Raw genomic sequence first — 13,168 nt, forward strand, 5'->3', positions numbered from 1 at the left:
TTTCATTTTACCTGGGTAGGATATTCTGGGGCTTGTTGTGATTCTATGCAGAAGGAAATATTAAAATTTTCAGGAATTTTAAATTCTTGAACATTTCATAATCTCATTATCAGAGATTTCAAGGTCATAACTTCCAGTAAGGAGTTCTGGTAAAAGCCTAACCCAAAAAATCCTGGAGGAAAAAAAAATAATCCCTAGGTAAAATTCAAGTCATATTTCATAAGGAAATGTAGAATAATCTTCCTGGTCTTTCTTGCCTGTTTCTTTCCCACCACTCTTCTCTCCCAAATTCAACTCCCTATATAAAATCACAGGCACATTGATCATTGAAGAGTTTGTATTTCTAGTGTTTGTCTGTTTGCATTCCAGAACCAGAGGGTTCCTGACTCCTGTTGAAGCAGTGACTGCTACGAGAGAAGCAAAAGTATGAGTAACGGGAGTTATAAAAGCTAGAGCTTAATTTCAGATAAGCTTGTCTTGGATTCTGAGATGCCACCAAGCAAAGTTCATTTATTTTTATTAGACTTACCAGTGGTAGAAATTCCAGGACCAGTAGTTGTTTCAAATGCTTCCTTGGAGGTACCTAAAATGAGTAGGAAAAGAGCACTGGACTTTTTCTGGTTGCAGAAGAGTGTATCTGAAGATATCTTCACATAGAACAAGAGTCTCAAAGCCCCTGGAGTATACTAGTACACCTACAAATGCCAGTTCATTCTCCTGCTATTGAAACATAGTAGGCCCTACCATAGCAACTTCTTGCTCACAGAAGAATTGAGTATTTCATGTTTCAGATGGTAAAGAGTCTCCTGCAAAATCAGAGACTCAGCTTTGATCCCTGGCTTGGGATCCCCTGGAGAAGGGGATTGCAATCCATTCCAGTATTCTTGCCTAGAGAATCCCATGGACAGAGGAGCCTGGCGGGCTACAGTCCACGGGATGGCAAAGAGTCAGACATGACTGAGTGACTAACATTTCCCTTCACTGTGACCCTGGTAACTATCACTTAAGAGTCCCCTTCTGTTAGTGACAAAAGCTATTTTCACACTGAACTATTTTGCTTCATATATCCTGTTTTCCCAGCTGTCTAGTATTAATTTTGAGGGCAGTGTTTTATGAACTGTTTATATATTTTGAATATTAACCTCTTTTCAGTCATATCATTTACAAATATTGTCTGCTATTCAAGATTTTTTTTGTTTTATTGATGGTTTCCTTTGATATGCAAAAGCTTTTAAGTATAATTAAATCCCATTCGTGGTTTTTTTTTCTTTTTACTTTTGCTTTTGCTTTAGGAGACAGATCCAAAAAACATTGCTATGGTTTATGTGAGAGTGTTCTACCTATGTTCTCTTCTAAGAGTTTTATGGTTTCAGGTCTTACATTTAGGTCTTTAATCTCATGTGTGCATGCTAAGTCACTTCAGTCATATCTGACTCTTTGTGATGCTATGAACTGGAGCCTGCCAGGCTCCTCTATTCATAGGATTCTCCAGGCAAAAATACTGGAATGGGTTGCCATGCCTTACTCCATGGGATCTTCCTGACCCAGGGATTGAACCCACATCTCTTACGTCTCCTGCATTGGCAGGCAGTTTCTTTATCACTAAAGAAACCAAAGCTACCATATGGACAGAACTGGGAAGCCAGAACCACCATATGCCCCCATAATTCCACTCCTGGATGTATATTCAAACAAAAATAAAAACTCTAGTTCAAAAGATACATGCACTCCAGTGTACATAGCAGTATTACTTACAATAGCCAAGATAGGGAAACAAACTAAGTGTCCATCAACAGATGAATGGATAAAGATGTAGAAAAATTATATATGTACATGTATATGTATATATATACAATTTTTTATATATATACACACACATAGAATATCATAATGAAGATGTAGAATATATTTACACTGGAATATTACTCTGCCGAAAAAGAATGAAATTCAGCCATTTGCAAAAATGTGGACGAATGTAAAGAGTACTATGCTTACTGAAATATATCATGCAAAGACCAACACTATATGTGGCATCACTTATATGTGGAATCTAACAAATAAAACAAACAAAATGCATATAGCAAAATAGAAACAGACACAGATATACAGAACAAATTAGTGGATACTAGCGGGGAAAGGGAAGAAGAAAAGGACACAATAGGGATAGGGGATTAACAAATACAAACTACTATATATAATATAGATAAGCAATAAGTAAATATTATATTGGTACATTTAGGGAATACAGTCATTATTTTGCAATAATTTTAAAGAGAGTATAATCTATGAAAATACTGACGCACTATGCTATACATCTTAAACTAATACAATATTGTAAAAAAAAAAAAAAAAAAGCAACAGAAAATAGCACCCACATCTTCCTGTCACTGTGGGAAGGTAGGAGACTAACTTCATTCTTTGAGCACCAATTAGCAAACAAAGATTGGCTAATCACATGGACCAACCTCTCCCCTACTGTCTCCAGTACTTTTCCACTAGTTCACCCCAGAATTTAAGAACTCTCCTGCTCTTTATTTCAGCAAAGTTAAATTCAAAATCTCAACCCTACTGCAATGACTTCTGTTTCATGATCTTAAAGTTTTCTTTGCTGTTTAACTTCATCTGATACCATTTTTCTTTTACACTTCAAGTTTAATATTGATAGACATGAATATTCCTTTTCTGAAACACGTGAGTGTTAAAGGGGAGAAGAATGTTGAACACGTTAACTTCATTAGAGCTGGTAATTTTCATTACCTGGGCTGGAACTTTCTGAGACACCAGTAACTCTGCTTGATACCACAGCAGTACCTGCAAAGACAAATGAGGGACACTTCATATCAGACATAGCTTCTATTGCTAGTCTCAAAGATCAATAACAGGAAGAGAAAGGGAATCAGATGCAAATCTAGGCTAATGTTGCAGTTAGCCCATAGAGAAATTTTATGAAGTAAAAAATAAACAAAAAACAATGACAGAAAAAAAAAAAACCCTCTGAAGAAGAAGCCGCGTGGATTTTATAACTTGTTGAAGAAATGCTGGTTGGATTTCAGCCTCTTACTTTTCCCTTTAGTAGTAGTGCCCTTGTGTACTTTTACAAAATTATCTGGTGGCTCTGCATGGAGCCCAGAAACTCAGAACAAGAAAACAATAGATGGCTGGAAGAGGACATGCTCTAAAAAGATTCTGCCCATTTCCTGGCCCTTTACCATTATCCTAAACATTCCCCTGTGTTGAAGCAAAGGCATAAGAATCATTAACTGAGAACACAACAGATTTGAACCATTGACACTTGTTTGCCTTCCAATTCCAGTGCTAGTCCCTAAGAAAGGCAAATAAGACTGAAGTTAGAACTTGCTGTGCTGATGCTACAACAGACAGTAAATTCCAGAGAAGGGCTCCAAGGCTTAACTACTTGGAGCCACTTATTAAATATTTACTTGCCTGTGTTGGAACTTTCAGGAATAACTGTTGTGCCAGAGGCTCTCCCAGTGGTACCTACAATAAGAGAGAAGCATGAGCCTCACAAAGGCTTTCTCACCCTAAGAGTACTATATTGACAAGTGTGCTGTTTCTCTGAAGCAATTGAAAACAGTTTAACAATTTTTCTTGCACAAAATGTTAAGCTTGGCATATTTTCCAAAACACTTTCTCATGACTATTCAAATAAAATATAGGGGGAAAAGTCACACTTGCACCGTAGATCTTATTTCTCTAAATATAGAATCATCTGGAGTCTGATATCCAATGAGAGAATGTCTGTCCTATAGTCACATGATTTACTTCTAGTGACTTAACTTCCCAGTTTTCCCGCACTGAAACAAAAACAAAACAAACAAAAAAACAGAAAAAAAATTGTCTAAACTTGTGATCAAGGGTTAGGCCTCTCAATCATAGGCCTTAATTAACAAATTTACTTGCATCTAGTATAGCGATCTTCCCTCATTTCTTGGTTACTGGTGACCCCTACTGATTCTGGGCTATTGCCTGACAAAACAAAGGGAGAAAATTTTCAAATAAAGAATGTATCTAGAGAATTACATCTATAGTATGTTCTCTAGGAAAACTCGGGGAGATAATAGAGGTCGTCCTTATGATCTGTTATTAAATTGAAAGAAACCAGTTTTAAGCCATGTTAATTTTCATTCACATATGCAGTAAACTCAAGTGAAAAAATTATTGAGAATCCAAAACATGGCAAAACTCACCTGATAAAATTCTTGTTTCAGTGGTTCTAACATGTTCTTTAAAAGTTGTTGTTTCTAGAAGAGCGAAGGAGGAAAATTGAGAAGCTGGAGTTTGAAAACGTGAAAATGATATAGCAGTGTATGATCTTCTCCCTACAGCCACTTAAAGGAGCATTTCTTTCACTTTTGACTTACCTGCATTGAAACTTCCAGGTGAGGATGTAGTTCCAGAGCCTGTCCCAGTGGTACCTGGGAAGGGAGAGAGAAGACAAGAAAGGGGAAAAAAATGGACAGGGATAACTTTCTCATTGGATGGAGATCATGGTTCAGGATAAACAATGTGTTTTTGTAAAAGACTGCATTCCTTCTCTAGGATTCCTTGTTCCAAAAGGTGAAATAAATATCCTTTGATATGTTTCATTTCCTGTGGTAAACTCCAGTTTTCTGGTATCCTTCTCTTCTGGAATTAGTATCATGGAGATGGCTGTCTCCCCAATCTTCACTTTTTTAACTTCCCCATCCTCACACATTTTGCTTCTATTAATAGTAGATTGGCTCCCTGAAATTATGTTAGGGACTCCTGAAGGTTAAAATGGGAAGGATCAAGAATCTTGAAATTTTAATTATTTTGAGGCAGTTCTTTTAATTTTGAAGTTTTATAATTATAAGGCTAGGCTCTCAGGAAAGGGGAAAAAAAAGACATTAAAAACAGAAATGTTCCCCACAAATTCTGGTTGACCCTGTGTGATCTGACATTCTGAATCCCTAAATCAGAAGCAATACAGTCTCCAGCACTCCCAGACTCTGCTTTATGGATTTGACTTAACCCATACTAGCAACTGCTGAGCTGCGACTCTTCCCTTTTTCAGGCTTCTTTGCCCACCTATATACTAATCCAAGGAATCATGTTTCAATTTATTTTTCATCTCTTTTCACTCTGCATGTTCACCATAAAGAAATACACCAGCATCCGCAGTTTAAAATAACATTTGTAGGTTCAGTTCAGTTCAGTTCAGTCGCTCAGTCGTGTCCGACTCTTTGCGATCCCATGAATTGCAGCACGCCAGGCCTCCCTGTCCGTCACCAACTGCAATCACTAACAAATCTCTCTCTCCAATGAAACCTATCTTCTGTATTCTGGTTGCACCTATTTCTCCTGCTGAGCATACTAAGTGGACACCTCAGAGTACCTTAAACTAAAACTATCAAAAATCTGACCTCACTATATCTCCTGTCAGTTATAATTCTTTTTCTTCCTCCAGTATACAGCAAAATTTAGTGGATGGCACTAACATCCATCCACACAGGCACTCAAATTATGAATTAGAATTCATCCACAGTCCTTGTTATCCTTTATCCCTCCCATCACAATGCTGAAATTGATTCTAACTTGCCAACATTATTTCTCATTCCTTTTGATCATCCTTCTGCCTTCTATTCTCTCACATCATTGCCTTATTTCAGTCTCTAACCATGCATAACTTCTAACAGTCTCAAACTGGATGACGTCTCCACACTTACTCTCCTACTCTCCTTTATATCAATTCTCTAGTTAATTCTCTAATTAATCTTCCAAAAAGACAAATCTGTGCATGGTAATCAACATATCAAATAACTTTTAATTATACCTTCAGTTCAGTTCAGTCGCTCAGTCTTGTCCGACTCTTTGCAACCCCATGAATTGCAGCACACCAGGCCTCCCTGTCCATCACCAACTCCCGGAGTTCACTCAAACCCACATCCATTGAGTCGGAGATGCCATTCAACCATCTCATCCTATGTCATTCCCTTCTCCTCCTACCCCCAATTCCGCCCAGCATCAGAGTCTTTTCCAATGAGTCAACTTTTCGCATGAGGTGGCCAGAGTACTGGAGTTTCAGCTTTAGCATCATTCCTTCCATGGAACACCCAGGACTGATCTCCTTTAGAATGGGCTGGTTGGATCTCCTTGCAGTCCAAGGGACTCTCAAGAGTCTTCTCCAACATCACAGTTCAAAAGCATCAATTCTTTTGCGCTCAGTTTCTTCACAGTCCAACTCTCACATCCATACATGACCACAGGAAAAACCATAGCCTTGACTAAATGGACCTTTTTTGGCAAAGTAATGTCTCTGATTCTTAATATGCTATCTAGATTGCTCATAACTTTCCTTCCAAGGAGTAAGCGTCTTTTAATTTCATGGCTGCAATCACCATCTGCAGTGATTTTGGAGCCCAAAAAAATTAAGTCTGACACTGTTTCTACTGATTCCCCATCTATTTCTCATGAAGTAATGGGACCAGATGCCATGATCTTCGTTTTCTGAATGTTGAGCTTTAAGCCAACTTTTTCACTCTCCTCTTTCACTTTCATCAAGAGGCTTCTTAGTTCCTCTTCACTTTCTGCCATATGAGTGGTGTCATCTGCATATCTGAGGTTATTGATATTTCTCCCGGCAATCTTGATTCCAGATTGTGCCTCTTCCAGCCCAGCATTTCTCATGATGTACTCTGTCTATAAGTTAAATAATCAGAGTGAGAATATACAGCCTTGACGTACTCCTTTTCCTATTTGGAACCAGTCTGTTGTTCCATGTCCAGTTCTAACTGTTGCTTCCTGACCTGCATATAGGTTTCTCAAGAGGCAGGTCAAATGGTCTGGTATTCCCATCTCTTTCAGAATTTTCCAGAGTTGATTGTGATCCACACAGACAAAAGCTTTGGCATAGTCAATAAAGCAGAAATAGATATTTTTCTGGAACTCTCTTGCTTTTTTGAAGATCCAGCAGATGTTGGCAATTTGATCTCTTGTTCCTCTGCCTTTTCTAAAACCAGCTTGAACATCACCATGAAATCATGTTTTAAATTTTTGTGTCATAGCTGACATCTATACTACAATATTTTTATGGTAAAATATAAAATTGATGCATCATTTCCTTTTTTCCTTATTTTAGGAAATTTCTGTTACGATTTTGAGATATAGAAGTTCCAAAGAACCTCCCAGCACCTGCTCTTGCAGTTCTCTCTCTCTCATTACCTGGATTGCATTTCATAAGTATGCTGGACTGTAATAATTTCCTTAACTGTTTTATACTACTATGCGTTTTAATAGAAGAGGAAATATTTCTTCCCTGATCATTTCCATTTTTTAAACAAAAAATCTCAAAGTGAGCCTCCAAGAATGCCTTAAGTTATTTCAGTCACCTTAATTTACCTGGGTTGGAAACTTCTTGGTACCAGTGACTTCATCTTATGTGATGGTAGTGACAATGAAGACAAGTAAGAAAGTATCTACTTGTCCTCAAAAAAAAAGACTCTTGTTTTCATGATGATATTTACTGTCAGAAAACTATGTTCTAATAAATATGAGTCTGATGAAATCTTTAGTCCAGGAAATTCTAGTACACTAAGATAATCAGTTTTAATTGGCTCTGTTGCTGCTAAGTCGCTTCAGTCATGTCTGACTCTGTGCAACCCCATAGACAGCAGCCCACCAGGCTCCGCCGTCCATGGGATTCTCCAGGCAAGAATACTGGAGTGGGTTGCCATTTCCTTCTCCAAGGAAGGTCTTTAAATGCAAAATGTTGTCATTTCTTCTCTATAGAAAATAACCAACTAAAAATAACCCTACAAATAACCAACTGAATCTCAACAGTTATGCAATAGCATGACTGACCTGTTTGTATTCCACGCCCAGTGGCATCACTGTTGAGTCTTGAAGTGGTAGTTTCTAGGAGTACGAAAGGAAAATTTAACATGATTTTAAACAATTTCAAAATCTGGAAAAATGTGTTGTAACAATAGAAGAAATGGGCCCAAAGAAGATGGCTTTTGCCTGAGATACATATAGAGAGCTTTCTTTGGTATCTTTGACTAATTCATGTTGAAATCTTCAGAAACAAATATGGTAAAAAAGATATACCAGTGACATTTGAATTGGAAGTGAAAATGAGGTTGAGAGAGAATGATAGATTATGAAATTGAGAGAGAGATAGTAACAATATTTTCGTCCTTTGAATAGCACAGATGCATAATTCACATGATTCTTAAAAGCAGTAAAGGGGCTTCTTTGGCCAAAGAGAAGCAAATACCATGTTTTCCCAGGATCTCTTTCATTTCCCAAGCCAATAAATGCAAAAGTCTCAGAAAAGAGACCTTTCTCTACGGCTTAAGGCTTTGGGTAAAAGTGATTTTCCTCTCCATGTTTATTTCATTTCCTGTGATTTGGTTTCCTGTTGCTTCAGTGGGTACTCCTCAGTGTGTGTTCAGGGGTATAAATTTTTAAAATTTGATTTGTTGGGACTTTGGTCATGAGGGTAAACCCACAAGAATGGGTTTTACATGGAAGAGAAGTCCAAGATAAATGAATTAAACATAATACTAAACAGGAGTGGAATTTTCTGGTGCTCTGGAAACTCCAGTTAATCCTGAAGTAGCACCTGCAATGGCAAGATGGATAAAGGATTGAGAACAACACATCATTCTTAGCTTCAGAGAATCACATCTGAAAACCTGACATATGGAGAAATTCATTCTGAAGAGCCAAATCTGACTCACCTGATATACTGTCTCTTCAAATGGAATATGAAACTCTTTCTCAGCCAGTTTTCTTACTCATTCATCATCTAACACAAACTTAAATAGAAAACTGTTGAACCCAAAGGCAGAAAGAGCCAACTGCTCACCAGTTGCTGTTCTGACTTCAGTGGTAGTTCTGACTTCTGTAGGAGTTGTAGCCTCTGAGAAGAAATAGGAAAAAGTGGTATGGGATGCAGAAATTCAGGGAAATGTTTAAGAGTATTACTATCTGTAATATCTCTATAGGAGACATCAGGTCTTTAAAGTTAATACAGGCAAGTTTCTTCAACTTTTCCATGACTCACTCGTGTTGGAAATTCCAGGTGCAACGGTTGTACCAGTAGTCACCCCCATGGTAAGTGAAATCACAAGAGGAGAGAATCAATTTGTGATTCCCTTTTACTAGGGATTCAAACTAGGATTTGCTTTAGAACAAATAATATAAAGAACTTTATTGCTTTAAAGTGGTACATCATGTGTGGTCTCTATTATGCCACTTTATTACAAATATACCCAAAAAGGCAATTCACATGGGGTAAAATGAAGGGCAGTTAATATCCTAATAAGTGAAGTGAGTGAAAGTCACTCAGTCATATCCGACTCTTTGTGACCCCATGAACTATACAGTCCACAAAATTCTCTAGGGCAGAATACTGGAGTAGCCTTTCTCTTCTCCAGGGAATCCTTCCAATGCAGGGATCAAACCCAGGTCTCCCACATTGCAGGCGGATTCTTCACCAGCAGAACCACAAAGGAAGCCCAATATCCTAATAATTTGTACCCAAAATGAGATTCAGATAGAATAGAACAAAACTCCCCTTAAAATTATAATAGCCAACATGATTTAGATTAAGATAAAGAGAAAAATAATTATTTAGTTGTTGCTACTGCTGCTGCTGCTAAATTGCTTCACTCGTGTCCAACTCTGTGAGATCCCACAGACAGCAACCCACCAGGCTCCCCTGTCCCTGGGATTCTCCAGGCAAGAACACTGGAGTGGGTTGCCATTTCCTTCTCCAATGCGTGAAAGTGAAGTCGCTCAGTCATTTCCAACTCATAGCGACCCCATGGACTACAGCCCACCAGGCTCCTCCACCCATGGGATTTTCCAGGCAAGAGCAATGGAGTGGGGTGCCATTGCCTTCTCTGGTTTAGTTGCTAGTGCTCACCTGTTTTAATTCCACCCTGGGTGGTTTCACTACTCCCCAAAGAAATTGTAGCCCCTAAGTAAAAGAAAGAAAGGAGAAGAATACTAAATTTTGAAGATGCATATAACTCGGAAAGTTGGGTGGTATCCACTGAGTATGGTAGGGAAGGTTTGGAGGAGTTGAAGGAAGAAGCCAAACCATCACGAAGTTCCTTATACTCCCCATTAGGTGAGTACTTTACCTGTGTTAGAGCTTCCAGGTGCAACTGTTGTGCCAGAGATTGCACCAGTGTTACCTGAAGCAGAAGAGAGAAACAGAGAATTCAAATAGTGATGCATTTACCAACCTGAGAATGGCCCATAAGACTGTCTGGGACTTGAAGATATAAGATTCTTCTTAGAGTTATCCTGTTAAAACAAGGTGCATTCTCCATTTTTAAATTCAGGGCCACAATAAAGACATTGGCTTATGTCCCAAATGATTTGCTTCTTAGAGTTAAATATCAGAGGTTTCTGGGCCTCTCCCATATTTACCTGTTTTACTTCCAGGGCTTGACCTCTCAGATGTGCCAGTGGTGGCTCCTAATAACAAGAAATAGAAACAATATCTGAGTAAATGCATTTAATCATATTTAAGTTCATAACATCTGAAATTCAAAATTTTAATAGTCATAAACTTCCAGAGTTGCTCCCACCAGCTCTATTTCCTTAGTTGTAACTATATGGAAATATTAATATGTTGCCTCCATCTTACACCAGGGTAATAGCTTGAATGTCAAAAAAGAGAATCCTTTTTGGACTCCCCTCTTAAGAACAGTATAAAGTTTACCCCAGAAGAAATGGGGTAAACCTTATACAAATGCCCTTCCTTTAACAAATGCCCTATGAAAAGGCAGAACTCAGGAACTGCCAATTTCCTTTCTTTGGTTATGTTTCCTTCTCTGAAGGTTCTAACTTCTGAGAGTGACAAGGTAGAAATTAGTGAGGGCTAATAGAAAGTCATAAAAAGACATCATGTGCTGAATATGGAAGTTCAAATAGTTTTTATATATTTCAGACAAGACTTTTTACTGGGAAGATATTATTAATAGAAAGCACAATTAGTAACTCAGTAGTGCTCACCTGTGATTATTCCAATTCTTGTTGTTCTCCTTTCTCCTAAGGAAGTTGTGGACTCTGAGAGAGGGGGAAATGGAAGAGAGATGATTGAAAACCATGTAAGGATCATAGAAAAGATACGGTAGCTCTCTTATGTAGGATAACACTTGAGGAACCTCATCATAGCTGGGCTCATGGAAGATTCCCTATCATTTTGTTGAATTACCTGTGTTGGAACTGCCAGGGGCAACCGTTGTGCCAGGGATTACCTTAGTGGTACCTGAAACACAAAGGGTCTAGTCATCACAGTGACTTGGGTTTGTCTTCTAAAGTCCTGCGTCTAGGAGAAATATGCCATATCAAAGGGTCCTCTCACTGCTTTCCTGATGAGCTAACAGTTGTATGACTTTTCTATTATTCATGTCATTAAGAAAGCAATCAAAATATCCCCAAGCTGAAGCAACGTTCTCAAATATCTCATTTATTCCAAGATAAGAAGAAGGGTGGTTTTGTCCCAGGTTCACCTGTCACACGCCCAGTCGCTTGGCCTCCTGCTACTGCAGTGTTATCTTCTGCGGGATGAAAGGAAGGAAAATATTTGAATGTGCCAAGGAAAATACTGAATATTACAATGGATTATTTAAGAAAATAAAATCTTTATATAGGTAGGACTGTTCACATCACTTTCTCTTCTTTCTAGGTATGTAATATTCCTTGGTTCCCCCTAACATACTAGTGATGTGTATGCCATCCCAAGGGAAAACTCTTCACACCAATTAGACACACCAATCCATCTTTAGACAGTTACAAGCTATATGATGGTATTGAAAGATCTTCCATACCATGTTAAATCTAAAAGACAGTGAAAGCTACTCTGTAAGAGATCACACCTCCCAATAGGTTAGTCTATGGAGAGTCCTAATTCATGCTAAACCCAAACTTCAAGCATCTCATTCTTACCAGGTCTGAGCCCAGTTCCAGATGTGCTGTTTCTGGCTATTAAAGTCGTGGCCTCTGAGAAAAAAAAATGATGAATGATGAGGTCTGAGGATTTGGGATAATAGGAAAAGAATGATGCTGATATTTTATAAGAGTAGTTTTACTAACTACCTTATGCAGTTAAATAAAGAAAGAAAGAAAGCTGAGTGCTAAAGAATTGATGCTTTTGAGCTGTGGTGTTGGAGAAGACTCTTGAGAGTCCCTTGGACTGCAAGGAGATCCAAACAGTCCATTTTAAAGGAGATCAGTCCTGGGTGTTCACTGGAAGGACTGATGTTGAAGCTGAAACTCCAATACTTTGGCCACCTGATGCAAAGAGCTGACTCATTTGAAAAGACCCTGATGCTGGGAAAGATTGAGGGCAGGAGGAGAAGGGGATGACAGAGGATGAAATGGTTGGATGGCATCACCTACTCAATGGACATGGATTTGGGTAGACTCTGGCAGTTTGTAATGGACAGGGAGGCCTGGCATGCTGTGGTTTATGGGGTCACAAAGAGTCAAACACGACTGAGCGACTGAACTGAACTGAACTATGCGGTTAAATATCAAGAGTTCCTTCTTGTTAACCTACCTGTGTGGGAACTCCCAGATATGGTTGCCTTGGAGAATTTTCCTGAAGTACCTAGAGTGAGAAAAATTAAAAGATCAACACAGCATTATCTCCCCAATGAATACTGAAGTAGCACTGGAAGACCTTTCCTGCAGAGTTTTGATTCTAGAGGAAATGAGCCATCAATTACTTTCCATAGTTTCCTTTCCTGACCCACCTACTTACTCCTTTTTCATAGATCCCACTGACAAGGAAAGCAGATTTTGTGTCACCCTCACTAGTTTCACTTCCAGACCTGGACTCCCTGATGTGGAAGGAAAGAAAGAGGCAAGGAGGCAAGGAAAGAGGGAGGAGGAAACAGGCAGATGATGGGTTCATCTTTCTAAATTTTACTCATCAATTACTTGAGTTATTTTGATATTCATATATTTAAAATAAACCACATTGACTCTAGCACTCTGATAAGGTGAAATGTTATTTCAAGGCACATTGTGAAAAAGTGTAATTTTGTCATTTTAATTTCAATTTATCTGCAATGAGTTTTGGTGGAATTGTGTTGTCTGAGCCTAATAAAGGAAAGATTAAATTCATGTTTTAGTTAAATAATATATTTGAATTTTTATTTTT

At 38.4% G+C, this 13,168-nt stretch overlaps 1 protein-coding gene across 1 annotated transcript in view; it reads right to left on the reverse strand.

Annotated features, from left to right (window-relative positions):
* The window catches only part of LOC121819176 (mucin-19-like), a 67,487-nt gene that overhangs the window by 13,688 nt on the left and 40,631 nt on the right, over nt 1-13,168 (reverse strand). The window contains 14 exon segments of the mRNA XM_042247333.2: nt 530-583; nt 2,758-2,811; nt 3,445-3,498; nt 4,209-4,262; nt 4,383-4,436; nt 7,843-7,896; nt 8,852-8,905; nt 10,134-10,187; nt 10,426-10,473; nt 11,014-11,067; nt 11,216-11,269; nt 11,514-11,561; nt 11,950-12,003; nt 12,563-12,613. Of these exon segments, the coding sequence (XP_042103267.2) occupies nt 530-583; nt 2,758-2,811; nt 3,445-3,498; nt 4,209-4,262; nt 4,383-4,436; nt 7,843-7,896; nt 8,852-8,905; nt 10,134-10,187; nt 10,426-10,473; nt 11,014-11,067; nt 11,216-11,269; nt 11,514-11,561; nt 11,950-12,003; nt 12,563-12,613 (741 nt within the window).

The sequence above is a fragment of the Ovis aries genome, chromosome 3 (genome assembly GCF_016772045.2).
Source record: "Ovis aries strain OAR_USU_Benz2616 breed Rambouillet chromosome 3, ARS-UI_Ramb_v3.0, whole genome shotgun sequence".
Classification (NCBI taxonomy): domain Eukaryota; kingdom Metazoa; phylum Chordata; class Mammalia; order Artiodactyla; family Bovidae; genus Ovis; species Ovis aries.